Below are 24,309 nucleotides of genomic sequence, written 5' to 3'. Positions count from 1 at the left end.
TATATTCCCTTTATTTAAGCCAACCACAACTATGGGTAATTTTATAGGGTTGTAACTTCCCTATAACTTATCCGCTCTAACTGGGTCGGGTCAGTTTATATGGGCGACCCATGACCCAATAACCAACAATGTGGATTGAAGAATGATATACTGTACTAGTTGTATAATTATTAAGATTTTGTTTTTGCCTCACAATTGCTTTTCCTTCCAATTTTTATGTTATGTTTTAACTGAAAATTCATTCAAATAAACTGTTTATTTTGACCATGGAAACCTGAATTGAACCAACATAGTTGTATCATTCACTATTTACATGGACTAAAAGTGACAACTTTCACAAATCTGGCTATGTTTACGTTGTTCAATGGCCACTCCATTAAATGGCAGCAATATGAAGGCTGAGATGGATCCAGAATCTAAAGATTACAGGTTCCAACATATACAATATAACTGAGTTCGTAGCAAAATATTTATAGATATTTAGTAGATTTTTTTAATACATATGAATGGTATGTACAGAAGTTATTAGGTTCACATGAACCCATAGGTTACACTATAGACCTGCCTCTGTACGAATGGTTGCCTTGAAAGCTCTGGCAGCACAATGCGGTTGTTTTACCAATGATTCTCAATCAAATTTCTCTCTTAATGGGGAGGTTAGATAGACTGCACGAAAATTTTCCCAAGAACCTAACCTTCGTCGTACATTTATCTGCTTTCCGTGCGAAAATTGATACACCATGATCTCTGTGTTTGTTTTATTGGATTTGTTTCTTCAGCTACTTTACTAGAATTTCAGCCCTCGCGGCAGAAGAAGCAGTTATCGTTTGAAAGTAAAGGCTTATCTAGCAATATATGCATCAAATGACCAGCTCACTACTAACTCGTACTTTCGTCAAGCCTGTCAAGAGTGTGTTGAAATCAAAGTACTAATCACAAGATTACAACGTATTTCCAATATATCTTAAAGCTTGCCTTTTTCCCATAAGAAAAACATACACAAATGTAATATCACGCACCCTTGTCAAAAAACATCTTTGATCCAAGGTAAACATTTCAAATGTAACTTGCCTATTATGTTTGATCGAACCCTTTAAAAATGCCACCAGGATCCTCTAAAATTACCGCATTTTTGGAGGATCCGACACAGTGTGGTAGCATTTTTAGAGACTCCGAACAATATAGCTTGCACCTTCACATCCTTACTATGGACCAAAGTAAGTGGCTGCATAAATTAGAGCAGGATCAAAACGTTCTTTTTCTGAGACTTTCATTACCAATTATCAATTCCTGGTCGTTGTCTCTTCGTCAATTCTCTTTTTGCGTCTCTGTCTCAATGAATGATAATGACCAGGAATTGATAATTGGTAACGTAAGTAAATATAAATACTCTAGTGTACATCAAGCAAGAAAGTATAGCTCCCTATTTTGATAAAGCTCTTCTTTCATGTCAAAAGTTAATTTAACCTCTTCACTCGTGCGGATAATAAGATCGATGAACATTTACACAACATCTTCCTAATTTTGAGTAACAGGTGAGTCCATGCCTTTCACAAGTTTGAGGCACATCCATGAAGTGGATATTGGAAGTGGCAATATCTAAAATCTTTTGACAATTTGCAGCTATTTGCTGTGACATGAATTTCTTTACTGGGACACTCACAAGTGAAAAGATCAATCTTGGATATATTGGTCGATTCAACATCTCCTCGAGTGCCCCTGTCCATATCGAGTACTCTATGACATGTGCACGTTGGAGACTACAAGCAACATCGATCATAAGGCCAACTTAAAGTAACCATAAAAGATGCAATCTAAAGAACCGGCAACTGCTTCCGCCAATTGGGTCCTCCATTATACACTTATAAATCGAACCTGCATCAGAATCAGGAGCGCAAGGGGTTCATCGGAACCTCTCTTCTCCAGAAAATTACGATGCATATATTATGTTAAAATTATATTTTATATATATATAATAGATGCTGAATCTCTTTCACTTCTTCGTGTGTTTATTATTATTTTTTTCTATTTTGTACTCTATTTGAAAAACTATTTCGATTTTCAATCATATAGATATTATTGGACTGGTGAAGAAGCAGAAAAGAAGAAGAGAGCAATATTTTAAAGGAGTGAGCGAGTACCATATCGATAAGTAATGGGTGCATACAACCTTTGTCGCAATATAAAAAGAAAGCACAGGTAAGTTTTTAGAACTTACGCAGCCACGCAGTGAGCACAAAGTGAACTATTCTTTCGCCTTTTACTAAAGAATACTGTATGCCAATTAGTGGCATATGCTAATTTTTGGAGGGGTTCTCTTCCTTGAGTACCCCCAACAATTCTAGTTTCAACCTTTATATGTATATGTCTTTATAGTAGTGTTCTTCAGGTTCTGTGTATTATACAGTAAGAAAATTCTTATTTACGGGGATGCAAAATTGCCGTATGTTTACTGCAGGGATAAAAGACAGAACAAAATGACATGGGGAAATTGATACGAAGTTAGTTGAGGCTGTTGTTTGTGTTTTGATGCTTATACTCAATTTTCTTACAATAAGATCCGTTTTCCATCGTTTATTCAGTTAAGTTGTTCTGAAGTTATAACCTATGTATTTTTCAAGTTAATGATTATCTTACTTTTAGTTAACTATTTTGTTGGAACGTAGATGATGTAATATAGTGTAATTGTGACATCGACCTTTTGAAAATTTGAGCACCGCTGTCGTTTGTACATTAAAAAAAGACTAGATAGAGCAATAGTGGTTGTCGTCAATCTTCTTTGTACATAGCATATGAAACCAGTTCGTGCTCCCACCTCGACTAATTTATGTTTGTCTTGCCCATAAGAACAAGTTGCTAACATATTTTTGCCCATCAAGGCTGAAACAAATAGACCACGCCAACTGATGTACCTGAGATTCAGTATCTCCAAGTTATTACTTTCATATCTCAACCATTATACCATCTACTTGTAGACATAGTGCTAGTCATCAATTATACAAAATTGCCTCTTCTTCCTTTCTTTTATGGCTAGATTACTCTTAATGATCATTAAGCATTAAATCTTGTTGCACAGTGAAAGATTTCCATACATACACAATCATAAAACGCTAGAGGGAGAACATGAAATGATGTCATTATCGAGTTATGATCTAAGTTCAGATAATACTAAAGCCTCAAGCATATACCAGGCAATACGTTATTCGGAAAAATGCTCAGAACTCAAACCAGCAGGTCAAGTAAAAAAGTGTTACAGAAGCTCTACAACCTCACTTAACAACAAATGAACATAGATATTGCAGCCCTTATATGGATGCAAAGTATTCTTTGCTGCCCTTAGGATCTGGCTTCATTGACTTGTCACCAGGCTTCCACCCAGCTGGGCATACTTCATCTGGGTTGTCCTGAACATATTGCAATGCCTGTCGCAAAAGACCAAAAAAATTATAGTGACAAAGATACAGGACTTGCTTTAATATTACACAATATAAGCAACAGATTGTCTAATGATGGTATGATGTGGGTCCCAGACATGTTATTACCTGAAGTGTTCTCAATGTTTCATCAACACTCCGACCAATTCCAAGATTATTAATGGTGGAGTGTTGAATAACTCCTTCCTTATCAATGATAAAAAGTCCTCTCAATGCAATACCCTGAAACAACATCAGAATTAAGGCTTTGGTTTCACGCTTATTCAGGAAGATTTGGATTTGAATCCAAACCAGGGTTCTCATCGCAAAATGCAACATCAAACATGTTTTTGATATAGAGCAAAACTACAAGTTGTTTTGCACAAAGCTTCTTCAACAAGAGGCAAACTACAGAAGTCATGAGAATGTTTACAGAAAGACTCTGCAAAACTCCACAGAAGCAGATTTCCCTTCTTCGTCGAAATAAACAATAAATATGGGCTGACAGCCATGAAATTCAAGGTTATCAGGTTGAACAAAAGCCATGGCGATAGCAAGGAATAAAGAATTAGCTTTGGTTAAGGGAAATGGAGAAAAGTGCACACAAATCCAATCTATAAAGCGCTTATAGCAATAGTCTGTGTTCTTGTCCTAAACCCTAACATTTGCTAGGTGCCTTTTAATCAAAAAAACTAACTCTATCTCGCAACTAGTTGTTTGTATGCATAAAAAATCTAAGGTGCTATAGCAGAAAACATTTCATTAAAGGTTAGTTATTTTTGTTCTTACAATTAATTAGGTAACATGTTCGAGATTCGTATGTTTAGTGTATGGATAAGTGTGAGACTTAAGTCACTTAGAGAACCTTAATTCGCCTTAACAGGCAAATTATTTACCTCTATTGGAATAAAATGGGCCGTACAGAGCAGAAAGGATATAAAAGATTCATATAGCCGACTTTAACTACTTTGGAATTAAAGCCTAGTTGATATACATCTAGCAAAACGTTATTAGTTGCAGTTAAGTAAAATCAATAACAGTACAATCTGAAATTCTACAATTTGATTTCATAGTTCAAATACTGCTTCCATGATGGATTGCTTATATCGTAACCACAGCCCCCCATCACTGCATCCAAGGCACTGTCCCCAAACTTAAAATCTTTTAAATGTATATCTAGCAATTCAAAAACATACACTAATAATGACAGGAATATGCAAAACCAATATCAAGGCACAATTCCAAAAGAAACCCTGTAGGAAACGGAGATAGGCAATAGTCATACCTGATCCGGTATCAGGACATTGTAAGATTTTGAAATCGACTTTGTCACATCTGAAATTAATGGATAGTTTAGATCACCGAGTCCACCAGACTTCCTATCAGTTTGGACCCAGGCAAGGTGGGAGAACTACAAGAATACATGAGAATTATAATGTTAGGTAAAAATTATGCTAATGTAACCCGTGACAAAAATCATTACTGGAATATTTTCTATTGACTTGCCTTATACTGAGATGATTTTTCAAGCATACATGATATCTTGATCTACAAGTAAATCCTATTAGTCTTGCTAATTAAACTACTTTATCTATATTTATTCTTCTTGTTTTTTTAACAACCGAGAGGAGCAAGCTCTCGATGGTTCAAATCTCGGTGGATGACGGGTAACCCCCCCTCCTACCCTCTCCACTTAAATACCAGGCTTTTGTTAGCATCAACATTCGAACTCGTGACTTTCGCCTAATCCACCCCTCTTGCCACAGCAAACCCCCAGGGCCACCTATACTTATTCTTCTTCCAGATTGCTTATGTCTTGTCAATGGTGTAGCATAGACAGCTATACCAAGATCATAATCACATTTCAAGATCTCTCAATTTTTTTCAACTTCATATCTTCCACGCATGTATTCACTTTCTTATTTGAGATAATATCCATTTCCAACTAAAAGTTACTTTGTAATGTGTCCAGTTGACATTTCACTTGTCATGTTCTAGTTCAATATCTAGTATTCCCATCTAAATTTATTCAACTGCTTCTCCAACTATTTATGCATACCTTCGATAATTTATAAAGCTAGTTCCTATGCCACTTCTTCATCTAAGAGCACCACATCGCACAAAGTTCAAAACAAGTCAAAAGGGCTTTTTATTAATAAGTGAAAGGGGCTGTAGAAGAGCAACAGCACAATGCAGCAAGGCACAGACCATTTAGGTACGCTTGCCTCTTTGAAAGGTATTATGTTGAAAGTGGCACTTACACTACTATATCACATTGGTGTGCAAGCATATCAAACGAACAAAACAACCAAGTAACCAACCCACACTTTAAAGGAAAATTTTGAAGGAAGGAAGACATACCACACTGTCTACGGAGACACCCAATATTTCTGTGTTCACCTTCTGAAATTCTTCATAACGATCACTGAAAGCAGTGATCTCTATAGTAGAAGGGAATAGATTATATCAAAACAATACATTCAGAAACCACCATAATCAGGTAAACTTTATTAAAAGTGAAACTAGCAGCTGAAGGATTTTAGACAAGCTGACCTGTTGGGCAAACAAAAGTGAAGTCTAGTGGATAGAAAAAGAGAATCACGTACTTCTTCCCAATGTATTCAGAAAGTTTAACCTGCAAAGAAAACACTCTTCAATTATAAATAGCCAAGAAACCATCCCAAAATAACCGGATGTGAAAGGAATGACTTGCAATTATTAACAGGGGAAGGAAGTAAAAGAGTAGTTCTAGGACAAAATTGTTGAAAAGACTGATGTGACCTAAAATGAATGAAGAAAACATTGTATATTGATTCGGCAGAACTCTATACTTTCCATGTCCCGATTTCTTAACTACATTTTATTCAAAAGGGTTAGCCTTAGTAACGGCCTTCATGAAGTAATTTTTACTCTTTTGTCAACCAAAAGAATAAGGTACTTTTCAATAACAGAAGATTCTCCTGTGGCAAGCCACTGAAATGGAGCATATTTTTTTTATGAAAGAAGTGACACATCCTCATAATCAATGAAAAGGAGAAAGCTCTTAGTTTGATAAGCAGAAAAGCGAAACATACACAAACACACAGAGGATCTCAGACTAACAATTAATACTGCAATTCATTGAACACCAATATCGTACCTTGATGAATTCTTGATCAAAAACAGCCTCAGCCTCAAAATCTGGTGCTTTATTTCCAACTAGTGGGAGTTCACTCTGTCAGGAGAAGTAGCAAGACATAACATTAGAGAGATGAAACACTATTCAGAAACAAGGAGAAAACGCCACTTATAAGTAGAGCAAAAAGCAAATTGTTCGGAGAGTAGGAATCCAACAATCTAAAATTAGAAATAGGAGTGTATCTTTATTTCACTTGGTCTTCTGATATAGTTTATCTATTTTTTAAATATAAAATAAAAACACACACACACGAAGATTTTAAAATCTACCTGGAAACATCAATAGTTTATCGAATTGTGTTTAATCTCAGTTTCTAACATCTTTCATGTAGAAAGATATGCCTAGGATTTGTTTTCTTCTACCTTATAATGTTATTGCGCGATCAGGAGGATGTCATGACTTAACTAATGATAATATGATGCAACTCTCAATCCTTTTTCAAAAATGGAGCATGCAGCCAGGATGAAGCCAATTCACATCATGCATAAAATATCATTCTAGTGTGTGTTTATTTTATAAGGATTCTACTGTAAGTCTGTGTCATGCTTTCCGAAGTCATCTAAATCCTTTTGTAACTGATATCAATGAGCATTTTGTCATGGTATCGGTCTCCTGGATGGCGTTGTCCCTGCAATCTGGATCCAAGTCTAGTAAATCTTCAAGTCCCACAAGATCTGACAGCCGACCATGGTGGTTCGAGACTAATGCAAGTATCTCAGCCTATCAACTGGCTTTTGCTTAATAAATTTTTTTTAATTACTCCATCTTATTTGTTCAACTGAACAAAGATCACATAAACCATTTTCTGTATTCTCCTTGAACTATGTATCTAACAGACAAGAAAGTCTTTTGCTCGTGCTCATGTTTATTAGCTACAACAGCACTGACATATATAGTAACAAACTTATCCACCTTGAGAACTAAAATGCATAGCTTCTCAGGTAGAGTAATTCACTGAAGGGAAACTTAATAATTCAGATTTTTCAAATATATGATAGTCTCATACAAAGGTTGATTCAATATTTTAAATCAGTGAATCATGAATATTACTGCATCACTAAACGAAACCAGACCGACTTCCAACGCTCAACTCCACAATACAGTTAAAGATTAATAAATTTGTTTGGTAAACGAAAAATCTGAAGGCAGTGGCACACAGTTATTAACCTGCCCCTCTGCCCTTCTCCACTTAAATACAAGCATTTCGTATGTGGCAAGATTAGAACCCGTGACATGCACCTAAATCACACATCACAAGCTGCTCTCTTGCCACTAAACTACAAGCTGCAACTATGCTACAAGTCTTTACTCTTGCCGTTGAGCGAGGCAGATCCAGAATTTAGCTTTAAGGGTTCAAACCAGTGGCAGAGCCACCTTATGCTAAGGGGTATCAATCACCGGAAAATGACACTGTTTACTAGGTCAAAATTTTAGTTTTATGTATAAATACAATATGTTGACTCCCCTTATTTTTTAGGTCTAAATTTTTATATTTGACACCCCTTGGTAAAATTCCTGGCTCCGCCACTAGTTCAAACCTTTAGGGGTCGTTTTGTATGATGGATAAGGAAAAATAGTCCTGAGATTTAAATTTAGTACCACCTTATCCCTTTTTTGGTTACTAATCCTGGGATAAATAAGTTATCCCTGGCAGAGGATGGAATAACAATCCCAAAATTAGTTATCCCAGGATAAAACAATGAAAATGACAAAAATAGCCCTCAAGTCCCTCAGACCCTTTTTCTACTAAATAAAGTGGAGGGTATTTTTGTAAACAAATGACTTTTTCTTATAAATTATGCAATACAAGTTACTTTTAATAAAACAAACCAAATAATCAATATGAAATAATACCAGGATAACTAATCCCAACATAACTAATCCCATCATAACTTGTCTTCAAAGTAAATTATCCCACCAACCAAATGAGTCATTTGATTGGTGGGATAAGATGCGAAATTATCTTATCCCGCGTTTGGTTATGAGTATTAAGTAGTCCCGGGGTTATTTTATCCCATCATTTGTACTAAAATAATTAGATTATTATCCCATATAGAAGGTGGGATAAAATAATCCTATGGTATATCCTTGTTTATCCCATCCCGGATACGGAAGGATACCTAAGTATGCATTTAACAGTTTTTTTTTTAAATACAAAAAAAAAAAAAAAAAAAAAAAAACTGTTAAATGCATACTTAGGTATCCTTCCGTATCCGGGATGGGATATCTCCTTTAGCTTTGTCAAAAGTTAAACATTTTTAGTGTCTAGCAAAATATTTACCGAACTCTATTTGTTAGATTGGTAGAACTATGAAAAATTAGCGAGAATTCACATTTAGAGTACACGCTACTAAAAAAGAACTCTGGCAAAACTACAACTACAACAACAACAACAACATACCCAGTATAATCCCACCAAATGGGGTCTGGGAAGGGTGGAGTGTACGCAGACCTTACCCCTACCTTTTACGGGTAGGGAGGTTGTTTCCGATAGACCCCTGGCTCAAGGAGAGATGAAAAAGCATCAGTAATAGTACACATTAATAATAAGCAGTAATAGCACAAGATAATAGGACGACGTAGTAAAAAAAAGAACAAGAAATCCAAAGCGGCATGGCAAACTAACTATCAAAGACAAGGGCCTACAAGAGTAATACTACGACTACCAGTATGCAAGGATAAGTAAGACAACGCTCAATTACTAACTAACCCTTTACCCTAATTCGTGTCGTCCTCCATACTTTCCTATCTAAGGTCATATCCTCCTGTCTAATCACCTCTCCCCAGTAATTCTTCGCCCTACCTCTACCTCTCCTAAAACCATCCATAGTCAGCCTAACTCAGGCAAAACTAATAGAAACTAAAAAAATATATATATAATTATACAAATTCTCAAAACAAAATCATTTTTCTACATAAGAGAGGGGAAAATGTAGCTTACAGAGGCGCGAACGACAAAGGAGCGGGATTTATTGGAGCGAGAAGAAGAAATGGAACGTGTGACACGTGTAACTAAAGGGTTACAGTTACGGAGTCCATTGAAAGATGAAGAAGAAGGAAGAATAGTTGACTGAGAAAATGAAGGTAATTTGACTGAAGAAGCACTAGTAGGGTTTGAAGAAAGCAGAGCAGTGGAAGTAGCACTGCAAGTAGCCATTTGTGGAGTTTTTTTTTGTGTGGATAAATGGATAGATAGAGTATATATATATAAATAGAAGAATCTGGAAGAGACCTCTTCCTATCAGGTTTAAGGTGGAGAGATGGTTGGTAGAGGATAATAGTTGTAGCTTCACTAGAGTAGTGAGTTGTATGGGGTGGGTGAAGTCAAGGGTGTGGGGAAGATTTTTAGCAAAATATTACTCACTCCGTCTCATAATAAGTGTCATCTTGGCTAAAAGAAATTGTCTCATAATAAGTAGGCATTTGGCCATAGAAATCAAAAACTTTTTCACTTTTTTTGAAATTTTGGAGTTAGAGTTGTGTTTGACCATAGTTTTTGAAATTGTATTTTTTATTGAAATGTACTAGTTGTTCAAATTCCGGAATACAACTTCAAGTTGTATTTGGAATTTTCATGGCCAAACGCTGATTCCGAAAAAAAGTGAAAAAAAATTCCAGACAAAAGAGAATAATTCTTATGGCCAAACGGGCCCTAAGTGTCACCTTAGGAAATCAAGACATAAATTGGCTAGTTTTTTTAAATTCTATCCTTAGATAAAAACTGACAAGTTAAAGTAACATCTAAATGATGATTTGGTGCATGCTCTAATCAAGAGGAAAAAGTAACTTATTTTTATTATATAGGGATAATTTGATAAACTTCACATTGCAATATTGATTTCTTAATATGCGCGTTTTTGGCTAAGGTAACACTTATTATGAGACTGAGGGAGTATTTGTAAATATTTAAAAATATTATGTACAAATGGAGTGGATATTTTATTTTTATAATTGTAGTGTCCGTCAATCACAACTAACTTTATGAGGTACCTTCTATTTTTTACCGTATCGGATAATTCGGTTCACCGAGGTTTAGAAAAATGTTAAGCACTCACCTAATTGAGATTTCGTCATTCTCAACCTGTTTAATTGATCACTAGGTCATACTCTTGAGTCACATTATGTTGTTAATAGGAATAGCTACACCAATCTTCCCTCTGTTTTTCTCACTAGATAATTGGTACTTATTTTGCGCTCAATTAATTAAAATGTGCGCCGAAAAGTTTCACTTTTGGAGAATTTAAAATGCTCCCATCAAACATGATTCTAATTTCATTACTCAAACTTGAAATCTGTAATTAAGAATAGAAGGGTATTTATCATAGCTTTGAGAGATAACTATGTCTTACCTACCTGAAATCTAAGCCTTTGTTAAGATTACCATTGTTTCAAAGTGGGTACACTTGATTTTTATTAAGTTAAGCATGCATAAGTTAAATGACATATATCAAAATTGGGCCAGATATGACTGAAAAATACACTGTATTGTCCAGATCTGACAGGAAATTACATTGTATTGTTGTATACATACAGTGTATTTTGTGTTTTTCGCCTGTATTTCGAAGGAGATCTTTTTGTATACAAACGAGTACAGTGAATTTGAAGTGTATTTATTTCTTGTATCTCAAATCCGAGTGTATATTATTTCTTGTATCTCAGATCTAAGTGTATTCGTTTTTTTTTCTAGTGTAAATTACAATGTTTCTTTATGTATTTTTCGCCAGTATTTTGAAGGAGATTTTTTTGTATACAAATGAATACATTGAATTTTGAATACAACTGAATAATCCTGTTTGTTTTGCAATTATATTGTTTGAATACAATCAAATTTAAATACAATAAGTTGAATACAGTGTAAAAGTAGTTATAAATGAATACAATCGAATTGAATACATCTGAATTGAATACAATGAAATACAGTCGAATTGGAATACAACCGAATTTGAATACACATTACTGTACCTACGAAATGTAATTAGCAAAAGTATAGCTATACCTTAAAAAAAAAAAAAAAAAGTGTTTTCATTTGTGTAAGTTGCTCTTTTTTCCCCCCTATATTAATCCCAGCAGATCCAACACAATTGGGCCTATCAAATAAATCCAAGCCCATTGGGTCAAATATACATTATCCTATTGATTTCTTTCTTCTTCCTGAACCCTCTATGGATATTCAAGATAACACAAAAATCAAACAAATTCCACCTCACTCACATCCCCTTATCCCTTTCCCTCTTCCACCACACCACTTGATCCAATACAATACAATCAAAACACACAAATAATCCACTTTCAAGAACACCAAACAACTACAACATATCCACTTTCAAGAAAACACCAAACAACAACAACATATCCCATTTTCAAGAAACATCATGTGAGAAACAAAATAACCATGCAAGAAACACTCCATATCTCTTCTTCTCCATCATGTCCCCTTCCTAAACCCTCCATTTCAAGAACACCCAAATCCTTTAAACCCCCTACCACCATCTCCTTCCCACCCCACCCCAAACCACCCACCCCCATCACCACCCCCCACCTTACCCCTATCCCACCACCCCCACTTCAAGAAAAGCTCCTTTTTTTAGACTCTCTTGGTATAGACTCATTACATTGCCTTACTTCACATCCACTTATAATATCCTCTTCATTATCTGATCTCAAATCAAGAATTGAATTCCTTCACTCAATCAATCTTAACACCCTTGATGTTAAAAGAGTTGTACACATTTGCCCTGAAGTTTTAACAACTCCACTTTCCACCACAATGTTACCAGCTGTAACTTTTTTGCTCAGGGAAGCAAATGTTACAGGAGATAAACTACCTGGAATACTACGTCGAAAGCCCCGGTTACTTACTAAATGTGTAGAAAAGAATTTAAGACCAACACTTTACTTTTTACAAAGTACTATTGGTATTGAGGATGTTTCAAAATGTGCTAGTTTATTGTCTTGTGATGTGGAGATTAAGTTTATACCACGTTTGGATTACTTTTCAAGAATTGGGTTTTCGTTTAGAGATGCGAAAGTGATGTTTCGGAGGTTTCCTTCGTTGTTTTGTTATAGTGTTAAGGAGAATTTGGAGCCGAAATTCGATTACTTTGTTGTGGAAATGGGAAGGGAGTTGAAGGAATTGATTGACTTTCCGCAGTATTTCTCGTTTAGTTTAGAGAATAGGATAAAGCCGAGGCATAAGACGTGTGTCGAGAAAGGCGTGTGCTTGTCGTTGCCCGTGATGTTGAAGTCTCATGAATCGAGGTTTCGTGATAGGTTGGAGGTTTGTTGTAGCTCTTCAATGCCGGTGAGACAATCTCCCTTTTGGTTTGATCATAATGTAACATAGATTGAACTTAAAGATATTGCCCCATTTTGTTTATAAAAGTATATTGTTGATGATCATTTTATTGGTTACCTATTTCCTTGTGGTATAAATTCTTGTTAATTTGATGTTTCAAAATGTGCAAGTTTATTATCTTGTTCTGTGAGACTTATGTTTATAACGCGTTTGGATTACTTTTCAAGAATTGGGTTTTCGTTTAGAGACTTGAAAGTGATGTTTAGGAGATTCCCATTGTTGTTTTGTTATAGTGTTGAGGAGAATTTGGAGCCGAAATTTGATTACTTTGTTGTGGAAATGGGGAGAGAGTTGAAGGAATTGATTGATTTTCTGTAGTATTTCTCGTTTAGTTTAGAGAATAGGATAAAGCCGAGGCATAAGATGTGTATTGTGAAAGGCGTTTGCTTGTCGTTGCCCATGATGTTGAAGTCCCATGAATCGAGGTTTCGTGATAGGTTGGAGGTTTGTTGTAGCTCTTCTATGCCGGTGAGACAATCTCTCTTTTGGTTTGATCATAATGTAACATAGATTGAACTTGAAGATATTGCCCTATTTTGTTTATACAAATATATTGTTGATGATCATTTTATTGGTTACCTATTTCCTGGTGGTATAAATTCTTGTTAATTTGATGTTTCGAAATGTGCAAGTTTGTTATCTTGTTCTGTGGGACTTAAGTTTGTAACGTGTTTGGATTACTTTTGCAAGAATTGGGTTTTCGTTTAGAGACTTGAAAGTGATGTTTAGGAGATTCCCATTGTTGTTTTGTTATAATGTTGAGGAGAATTTGGAGCCGAAATTTGATTACTTTGTTGTGGAAATGGGGAGAGAGTTGAAGGAATTGATTGATTTTCTGCAGTATTTCTCGTTTAGTTTAGAGAATAGGATAAAGCCAAGGCATAAGATGTGTGTTGAGAAAGGCGTTTGCTTGTCGTTGCCGGTGATGTTGAAGTCCCATGAATCGAGGTTTCGTGATAGGTTCGAGGTTTGTTGTAGCTCTTCAATGCTGGTGAGACAATCTCCCTTTTGGTTTGATCATAATGTAACATAGATTGAACTTGAAGATATTGCCCATATTTTGTTTATACAAATATATTGTTGATGATCATTTTATTGGTTACCTATTTCCTGGTGGTATAGAATCTTGTTAATGTTGTGCTAGTCTAGTTTGTATATGTTTAAGCTTAAGTTGTGTGACGTGGTCAATGAGGATTCATTGCTGATCCCAACTCGCTTGGTATTGATGCATAGTTTTTATTTGCTAGCAGTTTATACATTCAAGTTGCATTTACTATTGTGGTTCGGTAGAATACGTGGTAAGTGTTGATTGATAAGGTCCCACTAGGTGTCGAACCTAGGTCGATGGATCCGAAGTAGATTGCTAACCAATAAACCATAGAACCTAGTTAATTGACTATGTGATAAGTAAAGAGGGGGAATTTTTGTTAGAATATTTTATTTACCAATGAGCAGTTTTTTTTTTTTCGATGACAAGGGAACCCGCAGCCGCTACCCTTTGGGTGCGCATAGGGTCAACTCCGCTCCTGTGCAATAGCCCGCAAACCATACCCCCACTAGGCAAGCCCCGTGCGACAAGCTCGATCCAGAAGGTAAATCCCCTGCTGTCATAGGCATACCAATGTGCAGTTAGAAAGCAGAAAGCAACAAACTTGGACAAATAGCCCCAATTTTGCACTCACACCATGACAAACTAAGTCCCTATATGAATTTTTTTTAAAAGTACTACCAAATCAGAGATACATGTTAAGTTCTTCAGGTTTCCTAGTTAGCCTAGGGAACAAAGATCCTCGAATATGAACATCCCGGATGACTTGCTTGGTAATCCCCTCAGCATTCCTCTCTTTGCCTTGAAACAGTCTCAAGTTCCACTCTTGCCATATATAGTTCACACTTCCTGCTAATGTCATTCTGAAAACTTGCGCAGCACTGTTCTTGCCTTTCCTCTGTACCTGAGCCCAAACAACTTCCCCTTGCCAATTCATGCATTGCCTTAATATCCCTTGCGATGATAGCATTTTAGACCATACAGCAGCAGCATAAGAGCATTCAAAAAATAGATGTTCAATATCTTCACACCCCTGCTTGCAGAGTGTACAGGTTAAGGATTCCACACAGCCCCATTGAGCTAGTCTAGCTTTAGTAAGCAACCTCCTAGTCAAAGCCAAATTCAGAACAGATTTCCACTTTGGAGCTCTATTGTTAGCCCTTACCAGCCTCCTCCAATCCATCTTAGGTAACTCACCCCTCATCTTCTGGGATACAGTCTTGATTGAATAGGATTCCATGTTTAGCACGTCTCTCTCTTGAAAACCAGCTTCTAAAAAATACTTCTGAGCCTTCAATATCCCTTGAACCATCCATGATGCTTGTTTAGGCTGAGCCCTCCATACATTACAGTGTTTCCCATAATAAGTATGAACCCGCCCACATTTTATCCTTTTTCTTGCATGAGTTCCAAGTGAACTTATATATGGCAGCCTTGTTCCAAGTATAGACATCTAATATTCAAACCCCCAAGCAGCATAGTTTATCCCAGGCAATCAGAGTTTTCCTGGAGACTTCAGCACGTCCAGTCCATAAGAATCTCTTGGAGACAGACTCTATAACTTGAATGATCTTCTTAGGTAATGCAAATATCTGTGACCAAAGATTTGAACAGCAAACAATGCATTCTTAATGAGCTGAGTCCTGCCTACGTATGATAAAAACTTAGTAGTCCAGCTCGTTATACTTCCCAATATTTTATCAATAAGTGGTTTGCATTGTAAAATAGATATCCTTTTGTTAGAGTAAATTTGTTAGGTAAAAGATGTTTATTAAGAAAAAGTCAGTTTTCTTGATTTTTCTACAGCCATATGGCTGATGGTGTTCCAGTTTGATTAAATTTGCTTTTTGTTGTGTTTCGCTTCGCTAATATGCAGTAGCATGTGTACTGCACTATACGTCTGTTGTTGTTTCTTACGTCTCAAATGCTATGCCAGTAAGGATGTTAAGAAGCAATACCCCCACCCTCACCACCACAATTTGGCCCTCTTTTTACTAGGATGAAGTGGATGTCATGCCTGGTTCTGCATTGGGACTTCTAAGCAGTTGGAAAAGTGTGGGGAAAAGAAATAGTGATGAAGATTGTTGGCAGGTCATCCCTGCTTGTATATGGTGGGTAGTCTGGAAAGAAAGGAATTCAAGACATATTGAGGATACTAGCAGTTCCATTCAGAAAATCCGGATGGTTGTCTTAGTTTGTTCTTTTTTAGGTGTAAGCATAATTTGTGGGTGATATAGGAGAATTGGTAGATTTAATAGGCAATGTATAAGTATTAGCTTTTGAATAGGGGCACTGACTTTTAGCTGGAAGTTTGATTCTGTAAAGTTCTTAACATTTTTTAGGTGTTAAGTTATGGTTAATACAAGGGAAAAGGGCCAGATTTACCCCTGTACTTTGGGGAAAGGTTCATATTTACCCCTAGCAACTTTAGGTTACTACTCGTACTCCCACCGTTAGTATAGTATACTCCCTTGCTCCTACCCCTAACGGCTGCCTAAAGGTGGCTTGCCAAGTCATTTAATGAAGCCACCTGGGCAGCCAGTCAACATGCCACATGGATATTGCCCGCCCCAATTAATTTGACCCGGCCCACACTAAATCACAGCCCTAAATATACCAAATACGCTACACGATCAGATGCACTTCTTCTCCATTCACCACTGCGCCATTGTTGGCTTCTCCCACCAAAAAACCACCAGCTCTAATTTTCCCAAACCCTTCACGTTCCTCTCTTACTTGGTTCATAAATGTCTGACGGGGAGCTGTTCGTCTCGCATAAAAGGCAACATAAAATGTCATTTTGGCATTATTACTTTGATGAATGGATTAGTTATAGATTAGAGGTGGTCAACAATTTGAATGGTAGTTGGGAGTGATTAGTTGGTAATTGAATGGTGGTCAACACTTTGAATGGATTTTGGGAGTGACTAGTTAGGGGACACTAAATGCATAAGACATTATAAATAGGCAAATTCATTTTATCTCTTTCACTCACAACTCATATAGGCATATTCATTCTACCTCTTTCACTCACACATATAGTCATATTCATTCCAGGCAGCCTTCATTCTATCTCTAGCATGAGCCTTTCGTCTAATATGCTCGCATACTTTGAGAAAAAGTGGACGAGATCATATGTTGAAAATGATAATTTCATAAGTGTTAATTATCTAATTTAATTTTTATTTTCAATTGTCTTTTTAGTTTTAGTAATAACATGTATTTTTGCAGATCCTTCCTAGTAACATTTTGGAATTTCTTCCAAACTCTGACAAAGAAGTTGTTGTTCTTTATGACCATCATGCGTACTATATGAAATACAAAATTGGTGCATATACATGCCTCTGTCAAGGCTGGAAACACTTTATCGATGCTAACGAATTGAAGAAAGGAAATGTGTTGTGTTTTAAGGTCCGTGAAGTTGAGAACCGCATAGTCTTCTTTGCTAATATAAAGCCGGAGATCACTGTGATAGATTAGGTCTCCGTGTTTTATTTTTAAGTAATTTATGTATGAAATTTCTTTCCGAATGTATGGTCTAAGAAGAAATTTATTTTCGAACTTCGTTACTTTCCGAATTTTGATACATACCAAACTAAACCAAACATTAAGGGTTCTAAAAACCAAACTAAAAAATTCACTTCATCGACTACAAGTAACCCTGGAAGGAAATTCTACAAATGTACGAGGCCTAAGGTTGGTTTTTAGAACCCTTAATATTTGGTTTAGTTTGGTATGTATCAAAATTCAGAAATAAATTTCTACTTAGATCATACATTCGGAAAGAAATTTCATACATAAATTACTTAAAAAGAAAACACGGAGACCTAATATATCACTATGATCTCCGGCTTTATATTAACAAAGAAGACTATGCGGTTCTCAACTTCACGAACCTTAAAGCACAACACGTTTCCTTTTCTCAATCAGTTAGCATCGATAAAGTGTTTCCAGCCTTGACAGAGGTGCGTATATGCTCCAATTTTGTATTGCATATAGTACGCATGATGGTCGTAAAAAATAGCTTCTTTGTCAGAGTTTGGAAGAAATTCCAAAATGTTACTAGGAAGGATCTGTAAAATTACATGTTATTACTAAAGAAAATAAATTAGATGATGAAATTAACACTTACGAAATCATCATTTTCAACATATGATTTCGTTAACTTTTTTTCAAAGTATGTGAGCATATTAGACGGAAGGCTCTTATTAGAGATAGAATGAATATGAGTGTATGCCAATATGAGTTGTGAGTGAAAGAGATAGAATGAATGTGCCTATTCATAATGTCTCCCTAACTAGTCACTCCCAAAATCCATTCAAATTGTTGACCACCTCTAATCTATAACTAATCCATTCAAAGTAATAATGCCACAGTGACATTTTACGTTGCCTTTTATGTGAGATGAACAACTCCCTGTCAGACATTTATAAACCAAGTAAGAGAGGAACGTGAAGGGTTTGGGAAACTTAGAGCTGGTGGTTTTTTAGTGGGAGAAGTCAACAATGGAGAAGAAGTGCATCTGATCGTGTAGTGTATTTGGTATATTTAGGGCTGTGATTTAGTGTGGGTCGGGTCAAATTAATTGGAGCGGGCAGTGTCCATGTGGCATGCTGACTGGCTGCCCAGGTGGCTTCATTAAATGACGTGGCAAGCCAACGTTGGGCAGCTGTTAGGGTAGGGGCAAGGGAGTATACTATACTGACGGTGGGGGTACGGGCAGTAACTTAAAGTTGCTAGGGGTAAATATGAACCTTTCCCCAAAGTTGGTAAATTTGGCCCTTTTCCCTTAATACAAATGGTTACCTTTGACTCAAAAAAAGTGGATGTCTTTTTTTACTTTTCCATGTAATTCAAGGGAGCAGCCATTTCTCTGATTACCTTTTACTATTAGGAAGAAAGTTGCATTGATATTGGTCATTGGAGGAAAAAAGGTTCCTCTATGCTTGGCCTTTTACATCTGTGAGAAGCACATTCGGTTAGCGAGTATATGAATATCTTTAATCTGCAGCATTATAAGGTTATGTTTAATTGCAAACAAGTTGATATATCTTATTGGATGCTTACAACAACAACATATCCAGTAAATTCCCACAATGTGGGGTCTGGGGAGGGTAGAGTGTACGCAGACCTTACCCTCATCTTATTGGATGCTTAGTGAACCGTAATTGATCTGATCTGTTTTTCTATCATTCCCCACCTTCTCAACTGAGTAATATTGTGTTTTAAGTATTAGTGTACACTTCGTTCAAGAATGGTTTGAGGGAGCTTGAATTTGCAGGGAACCAGTTATCAATACTGAGGATTAGGACCTAATCACTCAGCTAAAAAATCAAGTAAATATTTGTAGTGCCTAGAAAATTGTTGCATGGATTGCTTATTATACCATCCTTGTTGGATATAGTCAGTGTAAGTTAATGATATAATTTAGAGATTATTAGTACCTGATGTTTAGTGTGCTTTTTGACATATGCTATAGTTGGCTTAGGAACAATGTTTGTTAAGACTAGTCTTATGATATTCATAATGTGACTAATTATGGTTTTGATTAAAGCTTTTCTCAGTGTTAGTCATTATAATTCCCTCCGGTTTCTCTTTAGCAATAACTTTATTAGTCTTTGATTGACGAGTACTTGGAAGGTTCCAAGTAAGTGGAGAATATAATGGACATTTCTGTTTTAACTCAAGCAAATATGCCAAAAGGGGACTTGTTGAGTAGTTTTGGTTTTAGAGGACAATAAACTTATTCATGGTTGTAATCTAAAGGCGTGTAGAGGCAAATATGAATTGTTTGGTGCATTTCCCGACTTATTAGTTATGTGTGAAATTTCAACTTGATTGTGTGCTCTGCGTTGCTCAGACTCTTCAAAATGGCGAGGGGGCATGTCAGATCCTCGAAAAATAGTGCATTTTTTGAGGATCCGGCATGGGTGCGGTAACATTTTTGGCGAGTTCTAGCAACACACATTCTACCTTTCATATGAAATTTTAACTTGATTTTGTATTATACTCCCTTGCAATGCGGTCCTTCCCCACAACCTGCGTGAACGTGGGATGCTTTGTGGACTGAGTTGCTCTTTTTTCTAGCTTAATTGGATCCAAATAAAATATAACAGGTTGTAGTGATCCACTTTTTGGGTAATCTTTTCAGCATCCCACAGGTAGAAAAGATAGCTATAGCTTCACTTGTAAGATACTGCCTATGTTGTAACTTGGAAGTGTATACTCTCTGGCTGTGTTGCTTGAACTCTTCATAAAATATTGTTGGGTGTGTGTCGGATCATTCAAAAGCTATATTTTTGGAAGACTCGACACAGGTGCGGTTTCATTTGGAGGATTTGAGCAATATAGCTTTCTGGCCCTTGACAATTGCGAGGCTTGTTTATGAATAATTCATCTTCCAAACGGCTATGGTTGCCCAAATCCCATACAGGCTTTGAAAAGAGATCAAAAGGAGAATAAACAAATTATCAAGGGATAAAGTTGCTAGCACCCCATAGTTGGTGAAGTCAAACACTCATAATGATGCTGATCAACAACTCTATTTATTTCGGTGAAAATACGTAAATCGCACCCTGAAGTTATATCTTTGACAACACGAAAAAATCATTGTTCAACTCTTTGACAACATAAAAAAATCAAAAGCTCCGCCCTTTCTATCTATATAAGGGAAAAGTCATTAACACACCTAAACTTTGTTGGTGTTACCTACCCCAATTCTTGTCCAAAGTACACCTGTTATCTTCTTGAGAGATGATGTGGCGAATAATGTATTTTCAGTATTCGAAATGTGTGTGAGAAAAGCAAATATATTTTAAACGATCTTAAATTGTACACAAGTCATTTTTGAATTGGAAGTATCAATTAGGCCTTATTAAACTTTATTATCCTTATATATTGTCTAAAACTAAGTAGATATTACTCGCGCTAAATAAATCTTAGTATCTTTATAACGTCTAAAACTAATGATATTTTCAATTTTTTTGTTTAATCTATAGCTTAATTTAACACGTGACGTATGAATATAATGCTTCAATTCATATCTTATACGGGACATTTGCGAAGAGTTTCTAAAAATCATTGCAAGATTATTAGGTTATGTAGTGATTTTCGAAGAGTTTATAAAAGTCATTACAAGGTTATTAGGTTATGTATTACTCGATAATATTTTCGAACTTTTTGTTTCCATGACCGTAAGGGCTAACTAAAGAGGCTTTTAATTAAGCTAGCATCTCATGTGTTCATGATTGTGCAATAATTGGATTAATTGATTGACACTAAACTAAGATACGATTAAGAAAGCTGCCAAATGAAAGAAATCAAGAATTAAATTATAAGTATTGAATAAGACTGAATTATTTGTTTTTAGTTGAGTAATTGATGTGCACTAAAATTAACTTGTGGTAAGAGACTCAAGTTACTAGCATTTTATATTTATTAATTTTTAAATACACAAGTTTTATATATTTTGATGTCCGAAAACAAAGTTTTAATTATTTAATATTTAGATCTTAATATAATCTTAAAATAAATATAAATGGTGTCTGGACCTAAACTTTTGTTCTTGAAGAACCAAAATGTATTAACCGATATTCTTGAAGTAACTCAAACAAAACATGCACTTCATTTATATTCTTTCTTGTAGGGATTATGATCTATGAGGCTGGAATATGTTTAGTATTTTAAAAGGGAAAAAGGTCAAAAATACCCTTCTACTTTGGAAAAAGGGCTAAAAATATCTTCCGAACTTATTTTGGGTCAAAAATACCCCTCCCATCCTTAAAGTTTTCAAATATACCCCTGTCTTGACGGAAATTATCCCCCAAAATAACACGAAATTATTTTTTAAATTCGCTTCATCATTTAAACCCGACCCAATTAAATAATAACCCATAAGATCCCTTTATTTCCCCAATACGTAGGTTTGAAGTTTGAGGGAATTGACGGAATAAGAGGATCTTATGGGTTATTATTTAGTTGGGTCGGGTTTAAATGATGGAGCAGGTTTAAAAAATGATTTCGGGTTATTTTGGAGGATAATTTCCGTCAAGACAGGAGTATATATGAAAACTTTAAGGATGAGAGGGATATTTTTGACCCAAAATAAGTTAGAAGGATATTTTTAGTCTTTTTTCCAAAGTAGAGGGGTATTTTTTACCCTTTCCCCATGTTAAAAACCACCTACTAGTTGATACTTGAGGGATTTAAACTAAAGATATCTTATCTTCATCTTGGCCATTAAGTCAAAGTTTCGTCCAAAAAATTCAATTCTTGTGCACCTTGTAGATTTTTGACTCTATCATCGTTGACTTTTCAGTAGATTAGTGTTCCAATAAATTCAAGATTTAAAATTAATCGATTTGAGTGTGATTTTATAATAAAAGGTGTATACATTTTTTTTGAAAAAATTACGTAGACATAATTCGAGTAAAAATAATGAATTCATAATTGGTCCGCCTCTAATTACCAAGAATAAAGAATATTAAGTTCCTTACTAGTCTTGTTTGGAAGGATATCTTGTGATTAGGTTGAGCGTAATTTACACAGTTTTGGATGATTTGTTTGCCAAGTAATTATTTGGTTATGGAATTAGCTGTAATTGAGGGAGAGTAATTAATACTATTCAATCTCAAAAAGGAATGTGAGAATTGTTGGTGGAGTAATTACATAATGCAATTACCATTGCCAGTTTTTTTATTTTTTATTTTTATTTTATTTTTAGCAATGAGGTTAAAACTGCCCTTCATGCTACGAAGTGGAAACAAATTCACCTTCCATTAAAATTTGGTCCCAAAATCTATTCCTACTATTACCAAAATTGTTCAAAATTAATTTTTTGAATTAAAAGACCTCATTTCCTATATTTTTATTTTTTATAGCATTTTTTGCTCAAATATTATACTATGTAATTAAACCAAAATTTTACAAAATTATCCTTGCACTATGCATATGATTTAATTTGTCCCATATTATGTGTAAGATTTAATTTTGCATCTACTCTATCATTACCATCTTCCTCTCCACTGCTTTGTCACCTGCTTTGAAATTGAGAAAGATGTACTTTAACATTTCCACGTATGTAATAAATGTTAAAGTTTCTTAATATCGAAAAAAGAAATTTCTATGCAATTTCGTGATGCAACAAACTTTTAAGTTCATCAGATGTGTCATTTGAACACGTATCCTAATTCTTTTTGTCACATAGTAAAATGTACAATCATCCATCAACACAATATTTGCCAAATCATGCATTAGATATTTATTATGGTTTTGCAGAAAAGATGCATTCTAGCTTCTATTTTCCAAAAATGAAAAAACCCACTCCCTCGCTCCGTTGTTCATATTACTAAAAATATCTATTTCAAAATACTTATCTATTTACAAAATCAAGATAAAATTAATTATAATTTTCCTATTTTGTCCTAAACATTAATTGCTTTTTAAAGTAACTAATATTGATTAGAGTGCACTTAATTAAAGAGAGATATGAGTAATGTGGTAAAAATACACTTTTATTTATAATTTCTTAAGGGTCATGTAAAGGAGAAAGTGGACAAGTAATATAGGACGGAGGGTGTAATAAACTGATAGAAAACTTACGAAATGTACCCTTCAGCCATTTAGTTTATCAGACATGATCAAGTATCTAAGTGGCGCGGACTCTTCACTTTCTATGTCACACCCGTATCAGATTCTCCAAAAATACTACTTTTGGAGAATCTGACACGCACCCATTGACATTTTTAAAGAGTCCGAGCAACATAACCAAGTATACACTACCAATACACTTCAAATGTATATATTGTGTGTGTGTGTATATATATATATATATATAGTATAGGATATACACTGTGTACATATTTGTAAATTAGACTTAGGACCTGTTTGGTCATAAGAATTATTCACTTTTTTTTTTTTTTTTTTTCAAAAATTAGTGTTTGGCCACGAAAATTTCAAATACAACTTCTTGAAAAACAACCAAAATCTTATTTTTCACAACCAAAACCTTGCTGAAAAAGTACATTTTAACAACAAAATACCATTTGCAAAAACTGTGACGAAACACAACTCCAACTCCAAAATTCCAAAAAAAATGAAAAAGTTTTTGATTTCTATAGCCAAACGCCCTCTCAATTTCCCTTAAAGCTTTATGAATACAAGGGCCAAATTGCAAATAATAAGTATCCTGAGGGGCCAAAATGAACTAAAAAAAGTAACATTTGCATGTCAATGTTCCCTCCACATCTATCCAAAACCAAAATTCCCTCCCTTCCCTCCCTTCACAACAAAACCCTTTCCCCCATTTCCACCACCC

At 35.3% G+C, this 24,309-nt stretch overlaps 3 protein-coding genes and 1 pseudogene across 3 annotated transcripts; 2 read left to right on the top strand and 2 right to left on the bottom strand.

Moving 5' to 3' along the window:
• Positions 1-2,220: 2,220 nt before the first annotated feature.
• LOC132629495 (U5 spliceosomal RNA) lies at positions 2,221-2,331 on the top strand (annotated as a pseudogene).
• Positions 2,332-3,111: 780 nt separating this feature from the next.
• On the bottom strand, positions 3,112-9,860 carry LOC132625899 (2-Cys peroxiredoxin BAS1, chloroplastic-like). Its single transcript, XM_060340523.1, has 7 exons — positions 9,533-9,860; positions 6,553-6,627; positions 5,967-6,048; positions 5,775-5,854; positions 4,699-4,824; positions 3,543-3,656; positions 3,112-3,422 (listed from the first exon to the last, which is right to left on the bottom strand). Exons 1-7 carry the CDS (start codon positions 9,746-9,748, stop codon positions 3,306-3,308), a joined length of 810 nt encoding a protein of 269 aa, XP_060196506.1. The 5' UTR covers positions 9,749-9,860; the 3' UTR covers positions 3,112-3,305.
• A 1,908-nt stretch (positions 9,861-11,768) lies between these two features.
• LOC132625898 (transcription termination factor MTEF1, chloroplastic) lies at positions 11,769-13,334 on the top strand. The gene is made up of 2 exons (XM_060340522.1): positions 11,769-12,892; positions 13,180-13,334. Exons 1-2 carry the CDS (start codon positions 11,984-11,986, stop codon positions 13,183-13,185), a joined length of 915 nt encoding a protein of 304 aa, XP_060196505.1. The 5' UTR covers positions 11,769-11,983; the 3' UTR covers positions 13,186-13,334.
• A 1,345-nt stretch (positions 13,335-14,679) lies between these two features.
• LOC132624567 (uncharacterized) lies at positions 14,680-15,447 on the bottom strand. Its single transcript, XM_060339330.1, has one exon. It carries the CDS (start codon positions 15,445-15,447, stop codon positions 14,680-14,682), a length of 768 nt encoding a protein of 255 aa, XP_060195313.1.
• Positions 15,448-24,309: the final 8,862 nt, after the last annotated feature.

Source organism: Lycium barbarum, chromosome 2 (genome assembly GCF_019175385.1).
Source record: "Lycium barbarum isolate Lr01 chromosome 2, ASM1917538v2, whole genome shotgun sequence".
NCBI lineage: Eukaryota > Viridiplantae > Streptophyta > Magnoliopsida > Solanales > Solanaceae > Lycium > Lycium barbarum.
This window is presented reverse-complemented; position numbering and strand designations above follow the sequence as displayed.